A 20,950-nucleotide genomic window follows, 5' to 3' on the forward strand; every position below is an offset into this window, starting at 1 on the left:
TATATAATGTGTGTGTGTGTGTTTTGTGTATTTGTATTGGATAGTTGAGATGTCAAATGATACCACAGCATAAAATATGGCAACAAGATTTGTAATATTTTCCAGCGTTCGCTGAGCTTGGACAAGGCTCCGCCTATTTCCTAAGAAGTAGTAAGAAATGCAACTCTTTATTTGTTTTGTCATGGTAACACTAGAGACCTCTGACGAGCGATTCTCCCTTAGTGTCAGCGGACTTTTGAATCTAAGTGTACATCCTCACCAAGATTTTTGGCGGAGAAGTTGTGAATGATACACGTGACATTTTTAAGTTTGTAATGGAAACTCGCCTTCTTACTCATTTTCAAAAGGTATTTGTTTACAAATGACTGATTTTTGTGTGACTAATCATGAAAAACTAAATATTAAAGAAGAGGGATGGAGGAGCTGTCTGGAAGAGAGGGGTCTGAGAATAAATAGAATCAAGACTGCTGGAAAGCGCTGTGGATTTGAGGAAGCAGAAAGGGAAAGTTAGGTAGATCTTGAGATTGATTTTCATAAGCTGGTAGAGGTAGAAAGTTTTAAATGTCTGTGATCCAAAATACAGATGACTAAGATGAAGAGTTGACTGGTAGGATACAGTCAGGCTGGAATAGCTAGAGGAAATGTGGTGGGGTGTTGTGATTTTAGGATGTTAATAAAAGAGCAAGATCCAGCGCCAGATTGTGAAATGCGTAGTGTTGTATTCATCCGAAACCTGAGCAGCTAAGAGGAGAGATGAGAACAGGATTGATGTGGCTGAGATGAGAACTTATTAGAAAGGATAAAGTTAAGATTGAACATGTTAAAGACACACTGAAAATAGCACCAGCTTCAACCAAGGTGAGAGAAAGTAGACTGAGATGGTATGGACATATAAAGAGACAGAAGACCATCCAATAAGTAAAATGATGGGTATGGGACTACCAGGCAGGAGAATGATAAGTTGACCAAAATATTGATGGATTGACTGTGTGAAGAGTTATGAGGGGGCTGGGATCGAGTAAGGAAGATGCACTGGACCGAAGGCAATGGAAGAATGTGTTGAAGAGCCATTACAGCAACCCCAAATAGGGACAAACTTGTAGAGGAAGAAGATTATATAAAATCATGAATGTTTTATTGTTATCTATTCATTTATGATTTTTAAAATTTTCTAAGTTACTAATTCTTTATTAATCTTACTCAAATCAATTATCAATGATGGTTGGTGTTATGATGACAGATAATTACTGATCATTCATTTTTTGTATAGTTAGGAAAAATAAAAATTACCGGTACTTAACCCTTTTACCCCCAAAGGACGTACGGGTCGTTTCACAAAAGCCATCCCTTTACCCCCATGGACGTACCGGTACGTCCTTGCAAAAAAAATGCTATAATTTTGATAATTTTTTGAAAAAATTCAGGCATTTTCCAAGAGAATGAGACCAACCTGACCTCTCTATATTACAAAAATTAAGGCTGTTAGAGCAATTTAGAAAAAATATACTGCAAAATGTGCTGTGAAAAAAATAACCCTCTGGGGGTTAAGGGTTGGAAATTTCCAAATAGCCTGGGGGTTAAAGGGTTAAAAATTATGTGATTTTATATTATTTTTCATATTTTGTTATGTATTAATCATTCTTTTGAATTTATAGGTCCGTGTGGTGTTGGGAAAACTCAGTGGTGTCTTTATGCATCTCTTCTGTCTGTTTTGCCAAAACAGCATGGCGGATGTGATAGGGCTGTGATATATGTTGATTTGGAAAATACATACAGGCATGAACGGTGAGTTTACATCTTTTACCATACACGTGCTTATTCCTAGGTGGATTATATGCAAAATTGAAAATTTCCAAAGTATGCTTTTGGATTAAACTAAGAAAATTTTAGATTTCACAAGTACATTATACTTCTGGTACATAGGATTTATGACACTACAGTATTCTGCCAAGTGTGCTTTATTAGTGAGTATACTGTTATCTTTGAAGGTGAAGCTGTAAGAGTAGAGTAGAGAATAGGACAGACACAGGAAGTGTGATATCACGGGGCAATGACGTGTAGGAATTCACGCGCACTTCTTCCCTTCCCTTCTTCCCTGCCACTCTTATCCCCCAAACCATTGCCTCCTTGTCATCATCCCATCCTATACATCCTTATCATTCTCTCTCTCTCTCTCTCTCTCTCTCTCTCTCTCTCTCTCTCTCTCTCTCTTTTCCACTTGTGTTGTATTTTCTGTGATATATGAAGCCATGCACACTTTGCATTTGTATAACAATAGATAAGTCAAAAGTATACACTGGATATGGTCAGATTGTTTATGCAAATGCAATTGATAACTTTTGTAGGTTATTTGACTATTATGTTGGACAAAGTGGACAAGATCTCGTAACCATATTTAAACAAAATATGTTATTTTTATTAATAAAATAAATTTTTGAATATACTTACCCGATAATCATGTAGCTGTCAACTCCGTTGCCCGACAGAATTCTATGGAGGGATACGCCAGCTATCACAATACTAGAAGGGGGTGTATTTACCAGCGCCACCTGTGGCCAGGTACTCAAGTACTTCTTGTTGACACCTCCTCAATTATTCCTCGGTCCACTGGTTCTCTATGGGGAGGAAGGGAGGGTCGATTAAATCATGATTATCGGGTAAGTATATTCAAAAATTTATTTTATTAATAAAAATAACATTTTTCAATATTAAACTTACCCGATAATCATGTAGCTGATTCACACCCAGGGGGGTGGGTGAAAACCAGTGTACAAGATTAAAGGATAGCTAAGTATCCCATATTTCATATAATCAGTTATCCACAATAACAATGAAATAATAAGTACCTGGTAAGGAAGTCGACTTGAACCGTTACTCTGCCTTTAATAAGATCGTCTTCCTTACTGAGCGCAGCGTTCCTCTTGGGAGGCTGAATCAACTCAAAGGTGCTAAAGTATACAGGGCTGCAACCCATACTAAAGGACCTCATCACAACCTTTAACCTTGGCGCTTCTCAAGAAAGAATTGACCACCCGCCAAATCAACAAGGATGTGGAAGGCTTCTTAGCCGACCGTACAACCCATAAAAAGTATTCAAGAGAAAGGTTAAAAAGTTATGGGATTATGGGAATGTAGTGGCTGAGCCCTCGCCTACTACTGCATTCGTTGCTACGAATAGACCCAGGGTGTAGCAGTACTCGTAAAGAGACTGGACATCTTTGAGATAGAATGATGCGAACACTGACTTGTTTCTCCAATAGGTTGCATCCATAACACTCTGCAGAGAACGGTTCTGTTTGAAGGCCACTGAAGTAGCCACAGCTCTCACTTCATGTGTCCTTACCTTCAGCAAAGCAAGGTCTTCTTCCTTCAGATGAGAATTTGCTTCTCTAATCAGAAGCCTGATGTAGTAAGAAACTGAGTTCTTAGACATTGGTAGAGAAGGCTTCTTGATAGCACACCATAAGGCTTCTGATTGTCCTCGTAATGGTTTTGACCTTTAGATAGTACTTAAGAGCTCTAACTGGGCAAAGTACTCTCTCCAGTTCGTTCCCCACCATGTTGGACAGGCTTGGGATCTCGAACGACTTAGGCCAAGGACGGGAAGGAAGCTCGTTTTTAGCCAAAAAACCGAGCTGTAAGGAACATGTAGCCGTTTCAGATGTGAAACCTATGTTCCTGCTGAAGGCGTGGATCTCACTTACTCTTTTACCTGTTGCTAAGCACACGAGGAAAAGAGTTTTTTAATGTGAGGTCCTTAAAAGAGGCTGATTGGAGCGGTTCAAATCCTGATGACATTAGGAACCTTAGGACCACGTCTAGATTCCAGCCTGGAGTGGACAACCGACGTTCCTTTGAGGTCTCAAAAGACCTAAGGAGGTCCTGTAGATCTTTGTTGGAGGAAAGATCCAAGCCTCTGTGGCAGAAAACCGCTGCCAACAAACTTCTGTAACCCTTGATCGTAGGAGCTGATAGGGAGCTTACGTTCCTTAGATGTAACAGGAAGTCAGCAATCTGGGTTACATTGGTACTGGCTGAGGAAAACTGCATTGGCCTTGCACCAGCTTCGGAAGACTTCCCATAAAGACTGATAGACTCTGAGAGTGGATGTCGTCCTTGCTCTGGCAATCGCTCTGGCTGCCTCCTTCGAAAAGCCTCTAGCTCTTGAGAGTCTTTCGATAGTCTGAAGGCAGTCAGACGAAGAGCGTGGAGGTTGGGAGTACCTTCTTTACGTGAGGTTGACGCAGAAGGTCCACTCTAGGAGGAAGAGTCCTGGGAACGTCGACCAGCCATTGCAGTACCTCAGTGAAACATTCTCTCGCGGGCCAGAGGGGAGCAACCAACGTCAGCCGTGTCCCTTTGTGAGAGGCGAACTTCTGAAGTACCCTGTTGACAATCTTGAACGGCGGGAATGCATACAGGTTGAGATGGGACCAATCCAGCAGAAAGGCATCCACGCGAACTGCTGCTGGGTCTGGAATCGGAGAACAAAACAAGAGGAGCCTCTTGGTCATCGAGGTAGCGAATAGATCTATGGTTGGCTGATCCCACAGGGCCCAAAGTCTGCTGCAAACATTCTTGTGAAGGGTCCACTCTGTGGGGAAGACCTGACCCTTCCGGCTGAGGCGATCTGCCATGACATTCATATCGCCCTGAATGAGCCTCGTTACCAGCGTGAGCTTTCGATCTTTTGACCAAATGAGGAGGTCCCTTGCGATCTCGAACAACTTCCTCGAATGAGTCCCTCCCTGCTTGGAGATGTAAGCCAAGGCTGTGGTGTAGTCGGAGTTCACCTCCACCACCTTGTTAAGCTGGAGGGACTTGAAGTTTATCAAGGCCAAATGAACTGCCAACAACTCCTTGCAATAGATGTGAAGTGTCCTTTGCTCCTGATTCCATGTTCCCGAGCATTCCTGTCCGTCCAGTGTCGCACCCCAGCCCGTGTCCGATGCGTCCGAGAAGAGACGGTGGTCGGAGGACTGAACAGCCAATGGTAGACCTTCCTTGAGAAGAATGCTGTTCTTCCACCACGTTAGAGTAGACCTCATCTCTTCGGAAACAGGAACTGAGCCCGTCTCTAGCGTCATGTCCTTTATCCAGTGAGCAGCTAGATGATACTGAAGGGGGCGGAGGTGGAGTCTCCCTAACTCGATGAACAGGGCCAGCGATGAAAGTGTCCCTGTTAGACTCATCCACTGCCTGACTAAGCATCGGTTCCTTCTCAGCATGCTCTGGATGCATTCTAGGGCTTGGAAGATCCTTGGGGCCGACGGACAAGTCCGAAAAGCTCGACTCTGAAGATCCATACCCAAGGAGACAATGGTCTGGGATGGAACGAGCTGAGACTCCTCAAAATTGACCAGGAGGCCCAGTTCCTTGGTCAGATCCATAGTCCATTTGAAAATCTCCAGACAGCGACGACTTGAGGGAGCTCTTAAAAGCCAGTCGTCTGACGGAGCCGGACACAAGATCATGATACTGCTGCACAGTCTGTAAACTGTCAATCATGGGCAAGCGAGGAAGTACAGTGACAACCCGAATCTGTCTTGACTGTCTGGGTCGTACAGACAACTCCTTAACGGGTTGCTGAGGTTGCCCACTGCGTCACAACAAGTCCCTTCTGTTGGTTGTTGAACGTCTTCCCCGTGACACATTGACTCCGTAAACAAAAAATCCTCTAACAAGGACTAAGCTTGGATTGCATGTCATGCAACACAGCTCAAGGTCTATGGGAGCAGGTGTGGTAACAGACGGGATTAGCGGCTGAAGTGTAACCATTACCTTCCCTGTAAGCATGTTATGCTTAAATAAAAGTCCATAAGAGGTTATGCAGCTAAAGGCTCCCTCCAAATGACAGAGTCCTCAAGGGAATATCAGAAGGAGGGAGAAAAGAACTTTCTCATCTACAGGGACCTTATCCTAGAAAAGCTAAGTTCTCTGAGTGAGGGTTCACTGGTGCAAAGCAGCAGACTAGAAGGCAACGTTATGAAACTGCTTGACAGTCTAGTGAGTTGGCAACAACCCAAGATGTGTTGAGAAGCATGCGGTAAGGTATGCAGAGCATGATGTATGCAGAGTATGCTGTATGCAGAGCATGCTGAATGCAGAGCATGCTGTATGCAGAGCATGTTGTATGCAGAGCATGCTGAATGCAGAGCATGCTGAATGCTGAGCATGTAGGAAGTAGAGCCTGCTGTAAGCAGAGCCTGCTGAAAGGAAAGCAGAGCGTGTGCATGGCGTTTAACATTTCTCAGAAATTCCATGACCAGTGCTAGAGTGCTTAATGCATGCTTGCATGGGGTTTAAACCATGGTATGCTGAACAGCAGAGTCAGAACGAGCTGGAACAACAACAGAGGTTTCCTCAACTTGAGGGAAAACCTGAGGTTCAGACTGCATAGGCTGAACAACAGACGGAGCAGAAGGCAGGTGCAAGGGTGAAGGAGGTTGACTCCTAGCAAGAGTTGCACCCAAGGATTGTACCAGCTGAGCGGAGGACGGAGGCGGAGTAGTCCGTTCCTGTTCCTGAGAGATGAGTGGAGCATGAGAAGGTTGAGGCTGCGCAGAACAAGGTAAAGTTCTAGCAAGCTGAGGCTCCTGAGGCGCAAGTGCATGGTGTAGATGAGCTTGCCTAGATGAGGGTTGAACTCGGTGCAGCGCTGGTTGAGCAGACAGACTCACGGAGGGGAGAGGTTGTTGTACCCCAACCGAGAGTTGCACCACTGGAGGAGAAGCAAGGGGAGGAGGAGGAAGAGTGTAACTCTCCTGATCCCAAAGCAAGGGTTGCCTTAAAGAAGGCTGAAGCTGAACAACACTGTGAACAGCAAACTCCGAAAGTGGTTCAACATCGTACGCCTGGCAGATGGAGCTGCGACTGGGTGCAGCGAGTGCAGGCGGGTGCAGCACAGGCTGAACGGGTGCAGGAGGTTGGTGCACCACCGGTGCAGGCGGGTGCAGCATAGGCTGAACGGGTGCAGGAGGTTGGTGCACCACCGGTGCAGGCGGGTGCAGCACAGGCTGAACGGGTGCAGGAGGTTGGTGCACCACCGGTGCAGGCGGGTGCAGCACAGCCTGAACGGGTGCAGGAGGTTGGTGCACCACAGGTGCAGGAGGTGCAACACTCTCAGCACGACACTCACGCATCAAGTCCGAAAGCTGTGCTTGCATGGACTGTAGTAGAGTCCACAACATCATACGCCTGGCAGATGGTACTGTGATCAGGCGGAGCGAGTGTAGGAGGAGGGAGTGTAGGCGGAGGCGGTGGAGCAACACTCTCAGCCCGACACTCACTCATCAAGTCCGAAAACTGTGCTTGCATGGACTGTAGTAGAGTTCACAACATCGTACGCCTGGCAGATGGTGCTGCGACCAGGCGGAGCAGGTGCAGGCTGGGCGAGCACAGGTGCAGCGAGAACAGGTGGAGGGAGTGCAGGCGGTGCAACACTCTCAGCCCGACACTCACGCATCAAGACCGAAAGTTGTGACTGTATGGACTGCAGTAGAGTTAACTTGGGGTCGGCAGACACTAAGTTCTGCTGAGGTAAAGCCTTAACAGCAGAGATCTGTTGTGGCAGAACCTTACTCCTCTAAGTCGGAGTGTAATCAACTGATGACTTAGGAGAGTCAGAGCTAACCCAACGACTGCATTCGGGTTGTGAATTTTAACTTCGTACGTCTGGCATAGGTCTGGACTTAACGTTTAAGAAGTCTTGAGACCTGAGACCAGCGTTACTCTGCCTTTATTTTCTCCCCTAATCTCTTCTGCAGACGAGCAAAATAAGGGCTCAATCGTCTGCGGGTGGGAGTGACGGTCTCGGTAGGACACGCCCACAACCACCGAGAATACTTCTGTGCGCCGATCAAGGCCTGCTGAACCCTTATGCCCTTCGACATTGCTTCTCCCCTGGGCTTGGGAGCTTGCAAGAGGTCCCGGACTGGGAGGACGACTGGCGCGCACAAAAGTACCCTCACGCACTAATCACTTATCACTTTGATTTCTGTTTGCACATATTTCACTGAACTCGAAACTTAAGTGGTTTGTACCTGAAATACGCAATTCTATCCTTTCTCAAAGTTAGTAATTGCGAAAACAGAATTACAATGTAACAGAAAAAATCTAATGAAAGATAAATCAGTGGTTGGAAAGAGACTAAACACTAGATCACTCTAGAAACGTTTAGTTTCTTCCCCTAAAGAGACTAGGGAGAAGAGCAAAAATCGATAATGACGTTACTCGTACGCCTGGCAGGCTTGAATGAAACGTTTATCCTCTTTCTCCCTCCGTCTCTATCTCTCTCTCTCTCTCTCTTGACTTAGAACCTGAGAGAAGAGCCCAATCATATATATCGTTAAAACATATTATTGTTAAAGGAAAAAACTGAAAAGTTCCTTTATTAGGATCAAAACCATTAAGTTAAGAAAGAATGAACAAAACGCTAGACACGGTTACTCTTACTGCAACGTGAAACCGTGAACATTCTTTCTCTATCGTAACGATAGAGTGCAAGTTGAACGTTCTGAACGTCAACAACTGCAGAGACAAAACAAAACGTTAGTTCAACTTTGAAAACAGTACGAGACTGTCAAAGAAAATCTTTCAAACTCTGTGGCGGAAATAGCATAATATGTTAACAGGTAAAACCGAAATGACGGGCTCAAAGTTTATTAACTTCGGTAAAAGACCGCCTACTATTAGGAAGGTCGAATATAAACAAATATAAAAATTAATTTTAATGAGTTTATAATAAAAGGAAGTTAATCGAAGAGGCCTATAAGAGGCGGAGAGATATAAAATAAATCTATAACTTTGTTAAGCAAAATTAAGAAAGAGAGTCTATACTCTCTTAGACACCAACACTTCCGTCTAAGGGAAGGGTCGGCCATTGAAAGGTGAACGAGAGTTCATACTCTCTCGTCACCAAAATTAATCAAATTAATTCCAAAAGCTAACTAAGCTAATATAGAAGTTTTCCAGTAAAGCGACAGCCGAAATCAAAGAGAAATACTTCACCAAAGTCGTGAAAATACTCCAAGAACATAAGCGTATCCCAGAACGTCTTGCCGGAAGCACGACAGAGGAATAATTGAGGAGGTGTCAACAAGAAGTACTTGAGTACCTGGCCACAGGTGGCGCTGGTAAATACACCCCCTTCTAGTATTGTGATAGCTGGCGTATCCCTCCATAGAATTCTGTCGGGCAACGGAGTTGACAGCTACATGATTATCGGGTAAGTTTAATATTGAAAAAAATATAATGTTCGTAAAGGAAACCAGGCAAGTAGTTTATTTTAACATATGAATGATTGTAATCATACCATTAATTTGGAAGAAGCAAAAGAGATACCGAGTATTATAAAGAAATTCCATGTAGAATTGATCAACAGTAGACCAAGAATGTATAAACTTGACAAACTGCTTGTAAACAATGTATTTAGTCAAATTATTATTGTTATTATTACTTGCTAAGCTGCAACCCTATTTGGAAAAGAAGGATGCTATAAGCCCAGGGGCTCCAACATGGAAAATAGCCCAGTGAGGAAAGGAAACAAGGGAAAAATGATATTTTAATTATAAAATAAATTTTTGAATATACAGTACTTACCCGGTGAATATATAATAGCTGCAACTCTGCGGCTCGACAGAAAACATACTCAAAAAACTCGCGAGCGATCGCTATGAAGGTTGCGGGTGTGCCCACCAGCGCCAACTGTCGGCCAGATACCACTCTTGTATGTAAACAAAACCTTCAATTCTTCTCGTCCCGCTGCGTCTCTATTGGGGAGGAAGGGAGGGTCATTTAATTTATATATTCACCGGGTAAGTATATTCAAAAATTTATTTTATAATTAAAATATCATTTTTAAATATTTAACTTAGCCGGTGAATATATAATAGCTGATTCACACCCAAGGAGGTGGGTAGAGACCAGAGTTAATTATGTTTACAGCGTATAAGCCAAGAGTTTTTTCATTTTGACAGTTATCAATATAACAAAACCAAAATAAATAGGTACCTGGTAAGGAAGTTGACTTAGACGATTACTCTGCCTTGTAAGTCTGTCTTCCTCACGGAGCCCAGCGATCCTCTTAGGATGCTGACAGACTCCCAGGAGCTGAAGTATCAAGGGCTGCAACCCATACAACAGGACCTCATCAAACCCCTAATCTGGGCGCTCTCAAGAAATGACTTTGACCACCCGCCAAATCAACCAGGATGCGAAAGGCTTCTTAGCCTTCCGAACAACTCATAAAAACAATATTAAAAACATTTCAAGAGACAGATTAAAAGGATATGGAATTAGGGAAGTGTAGTGGTTGAACCCTCACCCACTACTGCACTCGCTGCTACGAATGGACCCAGTGTGTAGCAGTCCTCGTAAAGAGTCTGGACATCTTTCAAGTAAAATGACGCGAACACTGACTTGCTTCTCCAAAAGGTCGCGTCCATGATACTTTGCAGAGATCTATTTTGCTTGAAGGCCACGGAAGTTGCTATAGCTCTAATCTCGTGCGTCTTAACCTTAAGCAAAGATCGTTCTTCCTCACTCAAGTGGGAATGAGCTTCTCGTATTAACAATCTGATAAAATATGACAAAGCATTCTTTGACATAGGTAAGGATGGTTTCTTAACCGAACACCATAACGCTTCAGATTTACCTCGTAAAGGCTTAGTACGAGCTAAATAGAACTTAAGAGCTCTAACGGGGCATAATACTCTCTCTAGTTCGTTGCCTACGATCTCTGATAAGCTAGGAATATCAAAAGATTTAGGCCAAGGACGAGAAGGCAGTTCATTCTTGGCCAGGAAACCAAGTTGAAGAGAACAAGTGGCTTTTTCTGTCGAAAAACCGATGTTCTTGCTGAAGGCATGAAGCTCACTGACTCTTTTAGCCGAGGCCAAGCACACCAGGAAAAGAGTCTTAAGAGTGAAATCCTTCAGGGAGGCTGAATGTAAAGGCTCAAACCTGTCTGACATGAGGAATCTTAGGACCACGTCTAAATTCCATCCAGGTGTAGCCAAACGACGTTCCTTAGAGGTCTCAAAAGACTTGAGGAGATCTTGTAGATCTTTATTGCTGGAAAGATCTAAGCCTCTATGCCGGAAGACCGAAGCCAACATGCTCCTGTAGCCCTTGATCGTGGGAGCTGAAAGGGAGCGAACTCTTCTCAGGTATAAGAGAAAATCAGCGATTTGGGCTACAGAGGTACTGGACGAGGATACAGATACTGACTTGCACCAGTCTCGGAAGATTTCCCACTTTGATTGGTAAACTCTAATGGTAGAAGCTCTCCTCGCTCTTGCAATCGCACTGGCTGCCTCCTTCGAAAAGCCTCTAGCTCTCGAGAGTCTTTCGATAGTCTGAAGGCAGTCAGACGAAGAGCGTGGATGCTTTGGTGTACCTTCTTTACGTGTGGCTGACGTAATAGGTCTACTCTTAGAGGAAGACTTCTTGGAAAGTCTACCAGCCATCGAAGTACCTCGGTGAACCATTCTCTCGCGGGCCAGAGGGGAGCAACTAACGTCAACCTTGTCCCTTCGTGAGAGGCGAATTTCTGCAGTACCTTGTTGACAATCTTGAATGGAGGGAATGCGTATAGGTCTAGGTGAGACCAATCTAGGAGAAAGGCATCTATATGTATTGCTGCTGGGTCTGGGACTGGAGAGCAATAGATTGGAAGCCTCTTGGTCATCGAGGTTGCAAAGAGGTCTATGGTGGGTTGACCCCAAGTCACCCAAAGCCTCTTGCACACATCCTTGTGGAGGGTCCATTCGGTAGGAATTACCTGACCTCTCCGACTGAGGCAATCTGCTAGAACGTTCAAGTCGCCCTGGATAAACCTCGTTACCAGGGAGATGCCTCGATCTCTTGACCAGATGAGCAGGTCCCTTGCGATCTCGTACAGTGTCAGGGAGTGGGTGCCTCCTTGTTTGGAAATGTACGCCAAAGCTGTGGTGTTGTCCGAGTTGATCTCCACCACTTTGTCTCGAAGGAGACTCTCGAAGCTCATCAAGGCCAGGTGAACTGCCAAAAGCTCCTTGCCGTTGATATGCATGCTCCTCTGACTTGAGGTCCACAGACCTGAGCATTCCCGACCGTCCAGTGTCGCACCCCAACCCAAATCCGATGCGTCTGAGAATAGAACGTGGTTTGGTTTCTGAACTGCTAGGGGAAGTCCCTCTCGTAGACTGATATTGTCTTTCCACCAATTCAGGCAAGTCTTTACTGTTTCGGAAATCGGGATCGAGACCGCCTCTAGCGTCTTGTCCTTTTTCCAGTGAAAAGCTAGATGGAATTGTAGAGGTCGGAGGTGTAGCCTTCCTAGCGAGACAAACTGCTCCAGGGATGATAGAGTTCCTACTAGACTCATCCAATTCCTGACTGAGCAACGTTCTCTCTTCAACATCCTTTGGATTACGAGCAGGGCTTGATCTATTCTGGGGGCAGACGGAAAAGCCCGAAAAACTGGACTGCGAATCTCCATCCCTAAATACAGAATAGTTTGGGATGGGATCAGCTGGGACTTTTCCAAGTTGACCAGAAGTCCCAATTCCTTGGTCAGATCCAAAGTCCAATTGAGATCCTTCAGACAGCGATGACTGGACGAGGCTCTGAGAAGCCAGTCGTCCAAATAAAGGGAGGCTCGGATACCCGATAAATGGAGGAATTTTGCCACATTCCTCATAAGCCTCGTAAACACGAGAGGAGCAGGACTTAGGCCAAAGCACAGGGCCCGAAACTGGTACACCACATTGTCGAACACAAATCTCAGAAAAGGTTGGGAATCTGAGTGAATGGGGATGTGGAAGTAAGCGTCTCTTAGGTCGAGAGATTGATTGATTGATTTAAAGTTTTCAGGCATCCTGACATCTGAGGTCATTGACGCCGTCTTAGGTCGAGAGAGACCATCCAGTCTCCCTTTCTGACCGCTGCTAAGACTGACTTCGTGGTCTCCATGGTGAACTTTGTCTTTGTGACAAAGACATTCAGAGCACTGACGTCTAGCACCGGTCTCCAACCTCCTGTCTTCTTCGGTACTAGGAAGAGACGGTTGTAAAACCCCGGTGATTGAAGGTCCGAGACTTTGACCACCGCTCCCTTCTCTAGTAAAAGAGACACTTCTAGTTTCAGGGCTTGTCTCTTTGCTTCCTCTCGGTACCTGGGAGAGAGATCGATGGGGGAAGTCGCTAGAGGAGGTTTGCGTACAAATGGGATTTTGTACCCCTCTCTGAGCAACCTCACAGACTGTTGATCTGCGCCTCTCTTCTCCCAGGCTCACCAGAAGTTCTTGAGTCTGGCACCTACTGCTGTCTGAAGCTGCGGGCAGTCAGACTCTGCCACGCGAGGACTTGGCTCCTTTCCTCTTTCCTCTCTTTCCTTCGGCAAGAGTACTTCCCCTGCTGGGGGCTCTGCCACGAAAGGGCGGAATAAACCTGGACGCTGGAGTGTCTATCCTAGGTCTAGCAGACAAGGCAGACGAAGGGGTCCCTTTGCGAGCCGAGGACGCAACCAAGTCATGGGTGTCCTTCTGCACTAGAGACAACGCTATGTCCTTAACTAAAAGTTCAGGAAACAAGAACTTAGACAAAGGGGCAAAGAGTAGCTCAGATCGTTGACAGGGCGTCACTCCTGCTGACAGAAAAGAGCACAGAGACTCTCGTTTCTTTAGGACTCCTGAAGTAAACGAGGAGGAGAGCTCATTGGATCCATCGCGGATGTCCTTATCCATCGCGGATGGCCTTATCCATGCAGGACATAATGAGTAAGGAGACATCTCTATCGGCTGATGAGATTTTCCTACTCAAGGCTCCCAAACACCAGTCAAGGAAGTTGAAAACTTCAAAAGCCCTAAAAATGCCTTTAAGTAGATGGTCAAGGTCTGAGGATGACCAACTAATCTTCGAGCGTCTCATGGCTAGGCGGCGGGGAGAGTCTACAAGACTTGAGAAGTCGCCCTGGGCAGAGGCAGGAACTCCCAAGCCGAGAACTTCTCCCGTGGCATACCAGACGCTCGATCTAGACGAGAGTTTAGATGGGGGGAAGGCAAAGGCCGTCTTCCCTAAACTCCTCTTGGTTTCCAACCAATCGCCTAACAGCCGTAAAGCTCTCTTGGATGAGCGAGAGAGAACGAGTTTTGTAAAGGCTGGCATGGCAGCAGGTACGCCTAAAACAAACTCAGACGGCGGCGAACGAGGGGCCACAGAGACAAAGTGTTCAGGAAACAACTCTTTAAAATTGAGCATGACTTTTTTAAAGTCCATAGATGGCGGAACTGCTCTAGGCTCATCAATATCTGAAGGATGATCCTCAGGCTGAGGGTCAGCATCGTCCTCATCCGAAAGTTCCTCATCTGACAACTGATGAGAAACAAGCAAAGGGGTTGGCAATGCTTGACACGCAGCGTCCGCCCGCACTGGTGCATAAGTGGCGGAGCAGGACGCAGCGTCCTGAAACTGCTGAACAGTCTGGGAACTGTCAACAACAACAGGTGCGTGAGGACGCACAGCGTCCACCCGAGACTGCTCAGACCGCCTGGGTTGTGCAGTCAAAACAACTCTAGGTTGCAGAGGTTGACGCACCGCGTCAAAACAAGTCAACTCTGATGGTTGGCGAACGTCCTGAACGTCACCAGGCGCATCAGCGAGTTGCCTAACGTCCACATGCGGCTGAAAATCCACACGAGACCGCATCGGGTGTGGTACAACCCCAACTGTTTGACGTGAGATGGCTACACCAACGTCAACAGGACGCACAACAGAACGCTTGGGTGGCTGAAGGCCAGGATCTCTATGAGATAAACGGCTAGGCTCAACGGAAACCTTCTCTGCGTTGTAGTCTTCCATAAGGGACGCCAGCTTAGACTGCATGTCCTGCAGTATAACCCATTTAGGGTCTACGGGAACGGGTGCGGTAACAGACGGGGTTAGCGTCTGAGACGGCACAACTTTGCCTTGCTTAGGCGGCGAGCAGTCATCCGATGACAGCAACGGGTCCGAACTGTCCCAATGACTACATCCAGGACGTTGGACCTGTCCTGAAGGGACCGACTTGCGTTTAAGAGGCCTAGAAACCTTACTCCATGGTTTCTTGCGTGAAAAACCTTCGGAAGACGAGGTAAAAATGGGAGATTCTCTCTCGTCTTATGGTAGGGGCGATCTTGACGAGATACGCCTGATACCATAGAGGGAACGTCTGTTCGCTGATCAAGGCCTCTCGAACCCATAAGTCGTACGACATTGCTTCTCCCCTGGGCTTGGGAGCTTGCAAGAGGTCCCGGACTAGGTGAACGACAGGCACGAACAGACGAACCCTCGGTCGCAACACTGTTCACAACACTTTGCGCACTAATCACTTTCCCACTTTCCGCCGTGGCACTATGGCACTTAAGTTCCTTCACGTCAGCCATGAGTTGATTACGGTCACTTGCTAACGCTTCAACTCTCTCCCCCAAGGCATGAATAGCACGTAACATGTCTTGCATAGACGGTTCCTGAGTGCTAGAAGGGGGGTTAGGAACAACCACTACAGGGGAAGGATTAGGTTCAGGGGCATGTGGAGAGGAAAAATCTACGGACCTAGATGAACTTCTCCTTACCCTATCTCTCTCTAGTCTGCGTGCATATTTATCATATTCGAGCCAATCGAATTCCGAAAGGCCCACGCATTCCTCACACCGATCTCCCAATTGACAGGTTTTACCCCGACAATTGGAACAAACAGTATGTGGGTCGAGAGAAGCCTTTGGAAGACGCCTATTACAGTCCCTAGCATTACACTTTCGAAATCTAGGTACTTGAGAAGGGTCAGCCATTTTGAATTAGTCAAAGAAAATTCCAAAAACAATCCAAGTCATCAACAAATAATCCGATTCAATAAAGAGTTCAAGAGTTTATGTTGAGGAAAAAACACCTGTACTGCGAAAGCTCAAACCAAAATAAAGTACTTCACCAAATATGATGGGAAAACTCCAGGTTCTACAGCGAGTATGAATACGTCTTGTCGTCAACGTCAACAGAGAAGAATTGAAGGTTTTGTTTACATACAAGAGTGGTATCTGGCCGACAGTTGGCGCTGGTGGGCACACCCGCAACCTTCATAGCGATCGCTCGCGAGTTTTTTTAGTATGTTTTCTGTCGAGCCGCAGAGTTGCAGCTATTATATATTCACCGGCTAAGTTAAATATTTAAAATGTAATATTTTAAGAACAGTAACATCAAAATAAATACTTCCTATATAAACTATAAAAATTTAAACAAAACAAGAGGAAGATAAATAAGATAGAATAGTGTGCCCAAGTGTACCCTCAAGCAAGAGAACTATAACCAAAGAGAGTGGAAGACCATGGTACAGAGGTTATGGCACTACCCAAGACTTAGAGAACAATGGTTTGATTTTGGAGTGTCCTCCTAGAAGAGCTTCTTACCATAGCTAAAGAGTCTCTTCTACCCTTGCCAAGAGGAAAGTAGCCACTGAACAATTACAGTGCAGAAGTTAACCCCTTTAGTGAAGAAAAATTGTTTGGTAATGTCACTGTTGTCAGATGTATGCGGACAGAGGAGAATATGTAAAGAATAGGCCAGAGTATTTGGTGTATGTGTAGGCAAAGGGAAAATAAACCGTGACCAGAGAGAAGGCATTTGTGAAGTACTGTCTGGCCAGTCAAAGGCCCCAATATCTCTAGCAGTAGTTTTTCAAACCAGCTGTATAATAATTTTTATGTTTTTGTTGTCTTTCCTTTTTACTACTGTCACAAAGGTGACTATAAAACTGTTACTAACTTTTTATACTAATAATCCAGAAAAGGTATGACAATTTCGTTACGAAAGCGCCAGGTCAAAATTTTTTGTTCTGATCTTTCCTCCTATATATGTATGTGTATGTATATTTACATATTTGTTTATTTATTTACATCCGTAATCTATTTTTTTAACTCCACTATAAAAAAACAAAACTCATACCTCAATTACTGTATATCAAGAAAATTCATGAACCCTCACCCAGACAAACAGACATGAGAGAGAGAGAGAGAGAGAGAGAGAGAGAGAGAGAGAGAGAGAGAGAGAGAGAGAGAGAGAGAGAGAGAGAGTGTGTGTGTGTGTGTGTGTGTTGGTTAGAAGTGAAGGGAGGAAGTAGGTGTGGATTCATATGTTATTGTCATGTAACGTCACACTTTTCTTCTGTCTATCGATTCCCTGCTATGTTCTTACAGCTTTGCATTCAAAGCCAAGAGTTTACTCATTAATGAAACACACTTGGCAGTATACAGTAATGTCATAAATCATTGGGGGGGTGTCAAATAGGTTGTGCCTAAATGTTATATTGATCCAGGTGTTCGCTTAAAAGATATTTGCAAAAAGTGAGTCATTATAGTGTCTGAAATGGATAGTAGTGTTCTTCATAATACTATATATTTATATTGTATCTTTCCAGTATCACTGAAATTCTGGCTAGCAAGTTTCCTGATAATCACAAAGATATGAGTGAATGTTTATTGAAGATCCATGTATTCCGGCCATCATCGGTAGAAGATTTCTCTAATCTGTAAGTGTTGTATACAGTACTGCTATGGAGTATTGTACTATCATTATGTGGGAAATTTTTTGTCTTATGGGTACAAGTAATTGAAAGTGATGAACAATGTATATAACTCAATGTTTATAACCCTCTAAATTCATATATGAATAAGCATTTGCATCTTTAGATATTGCATTGTCAGTAATAACTTTCATTTAATGGTGCTGGTTCATGCAAAGGAATTTTTCCTAGGAAATAAATAAGCCTTTTTTTCATTTAAGGGTACGATGAGCATATTTTTTTATTGTCCCTTCATTACCTATGCAAGGTATGATTTAAGTTTTCAACAAGAAAAACTGTTGTTGTCCATTTCTGTCGTATTTGTGGAGTACATCAAAGGTCAACTAATACCATATGTAAGTGAAGCTAGGTTTTTAGGATCAATATTTGATTGCAGGCTGACAAGGATTCCTCACTTGAAAGCTTAAAAAGTAAAATGTCTTGAGGATTTGAATCTTTTAAAAGTTTTGTTCCATACATCATGGGGCACAGACCTCAAAACTTTTAAAGTTATACTAAGCTTTTATTTTTTTCAAATATTATCTATAGGTGTGAAATATACTCCTCACCCATCCTAAGCCAATTAAAGATTTTAGATTCTATACACCATACTGCTGTCAGATTGCCCACAGGAACCTTTAGAACTTTGCCTATCCCAAGCCTCCTTGTTGATACTTCTATTGTTCGGTGTTGGTTTAGGTTGCAAAGACTTCCTGATTCTTTAGCCTAGGCTATCAGACTACAAACCTTGTAGGGCAATGTAGATATTTTGAGTTGCACCCAAACTCTCCTCAGCATTATGGTTTTTGGGTAAAATTATTAGTAAACCGTCTTGATATAACTAGAAGTAAAGTGCTCCCATGGAAATTATCAAAGATATTGTTTTGTAATGATTTTATTGGCATAAAAAGAACATTACTGCCTTAGAAGCCAGGTGTCTCTTTATGGAACATGTTGAACATAGGGAATCAACTTTTATATACAGTATACTGATGGCTCCAAATTTAATCGTGGCTTTGGATTCTGAGTATAAGTACTGTACTGCTTTTAATTGTAGAGGTGCACTTCTAGTATCTTCTATATTTACTGCCGAACAATATGGCATATTTTTTTTCTTCTATTAACATGCTTTTTTCTCATTTTTTGTCTAGGTTAAGTTACTGACTGCATTAAAAGATGAAGGCAATTTTACCATTTTTAGTGATGTAAGAAGTGTCCTACGAGCTTTAAAAGTTTTAAATTCCAATAACCCTTTAGTTTTAAAAATTCTAGAGTGGCTTTTTATTATTGGACTGATAGGTATAAGGGTTTAATTTTGCTAGGTTCTGGCACACGTAAGTGTGTCTGGAAATGAGGAGGCAGATTTACGGGCAAAGAATGCTGCAGCTGAATTGCTACCAAGAAGGTATCCCATTCTCTGTAATGATTTTTTACCTAGCATTAGGAATTTTATTTATAATTGGCAACAGTATGAGGATAGTTTAGTTGGAAATGAGATGAGAGAACTAATGAATGTTATATCCCCTTGGAGGTATAACACGATGCCTCGAAAGTGGAAGACTACTCTTTGTCACACTCAGTTGACACATGAGTTTCTGCTAAGGGTCCAACACCAGCCGTATTGCGAATACTGTTTAGTACCCTTGACAGTGAGGCATTTATTGACTGAATACTCCACTTATAGCACTGAAAGAAATAGATATTTGTTTGAGGCTCTAGGTGAGGATGGTAGGTTCATCCTTGCTAAGATTCTTGAGCAGGATGTGTTGTACTATGTTAGTGGTAATTTTAGATATATTTCTGAATCTTGTCTTCTGAAAGCTGTTTAAATTTTAGAAGGACATCACTTTTATGGTTTTAATTGAATATTCTTTTATTCTTTATTTGTAATCAATGATATTGGCATCATTGACCTTTGATGTTAAGTTGCCAGAGAATTCTAAATCAATCACTAAAACTTCTAGCAAAATATTTATTGCTTAACAAGCCCTTTGTATGTATGGTATAATGAACCAAAGTTACTCTTATGAGGTAGCATACCTCAACTAAGTCACTTGATTAACATAGTCCATTATTCTGTTATATTTTATTTTCTTTCATGATTTTGAGGTCATGTCTGTTCTTCAGGTGCACATCGCTGATAATTGTGATTGGTTTGCATTACTAGGTGTTCACCAGAAGCTAATTATGGAGTGTGGAATGGTTAATGCTTGCTGGAGATACAATGGTGTTTTGAGGTAGTGATACAAAATATTAGAATGTATTGAAAGAGTTTGGATGGCTTTCATCATAATCTTTGATTTATTTTCCAATTCTTTATATTTTGATGACACACAAAAAAGGACTCAGACATAGTGATGATATAGCCTCCAAATGTTGGTGAAGGAAAATATATATTTTTAGAAACTTAGCAATTGTAATTTGTTATATTAAGCTCTTGTACTATTATACTTATGAAGGTTTCATATTCCTTGCCCTATTTTTTTTTTTTTTGCCCTCAGAATAAATATGCTGGAAGACTATGCAATAGAAAATGATGTTGGTATGTTAGTTATTGATTCTATCGCTTCATTATTACGGAGAGAAATAACAACTACATCAAAGAAGTCTATTTTTATGAGAGGACACCTTCAGGCAACTTGGATGATGAATTTAAAGAGACTAGCTCAAGGACTTAATTTATGTGTAAGTATTTATATATTTTCTTTTGTATTTTAAGAACAATTTTCTGGGAAAGGACACCAGAAATTAATTTGAAATGTCATCACGCCTAAACTCTGTCGATTATTTTTAGTTTTGAATTGCCATCCCCTTTCCATGTAGATTCTAGATATAAAATTTTATTCATCTCCTTTAGTGTGTCTTCATAATCTACTTTATGCATACTGATTCTCATTAAAATTCCAGTGCCCCATTTCCCATCAATCCTTTTCCTTCCATGGCTCTTCCTCACTATAAATTTCCTTTTCTGGCACTGTGCTGGGCAATGTCATTTGCCAGAATTGTGCAACAGCAAGACTAGTTCTTCATCTCAGTGAATGTCACATCCATGACCAGATTAAAGTAGTAAGGGTTGAGAGGATTCCTGTTATAGTCCACCATAAAGTAAAACACTTGTGTGTGACTATTTTAAATTTCCACCATAAAGTAAAATACTTGTGTGTGACTATTTTAAATATGATAATAACAGAAGTAGGAATATTTTACACCTAGGAAGATTATGGAATTAGGTAAAAAGTTCTAGTGACCTGAATATTGTAAAATTATAAGAATATGGTATTTGCAGACAGTCAACAAACATTTCTTGCCAATATATAAAGTAACCACTGTTATAGGATGTTAGGTTAATCATGTATTGTTGTGTGAACAAATATATGAT

At 43.1% G+C, this 20,950-nt stretch overlaps 1 protein-coding gene across 1 annotated transcript in view; it reads left to right on the top strand.

Moving 5' to 3' along the window:
• Positions 1-1,652: 1,652 nt before the first annotated feature.
• The window catches only part of LOC137616593 (DNA repair protein RAD51 homolog 2-like), a 32,541-nt gene continuing 13,243 nt past the window's right edge, over positions 1,653-20,950 (top strand). The window contains exons 1-3 of the mRNA XM_068346486.1: positions 1,653-1,785; positions 17,428-17,538; positions 20,073-20,256. Coding sequence (XP_068202587.1) covers positions 17,474-17,538; positions 20,073-20,256 — 249 coding nt within the window. The 5' untranslated portion in view covers positions 1,653-1,785; positions 17,428-17,473. The remainder of the gene's footprint in view (positions 1,786-17,427; positions 17,539-20,072; positions 20,257-20,950) is intronic.

Source organism: Palaemon carinicauda, chromosome 22 (genome assembly GCF_036898095.1).
Source record: "Palaemon carinicauda isolate YSFRI2023 chromosome 22, ASM3689809v2, whole genome shotgun sequence".
NCBI lineage: Eukaryota > Metazoa > Arthropoda > Malacostraca > Decapoda > Palaemonidae > Palaemon > Palaemon carinicauda.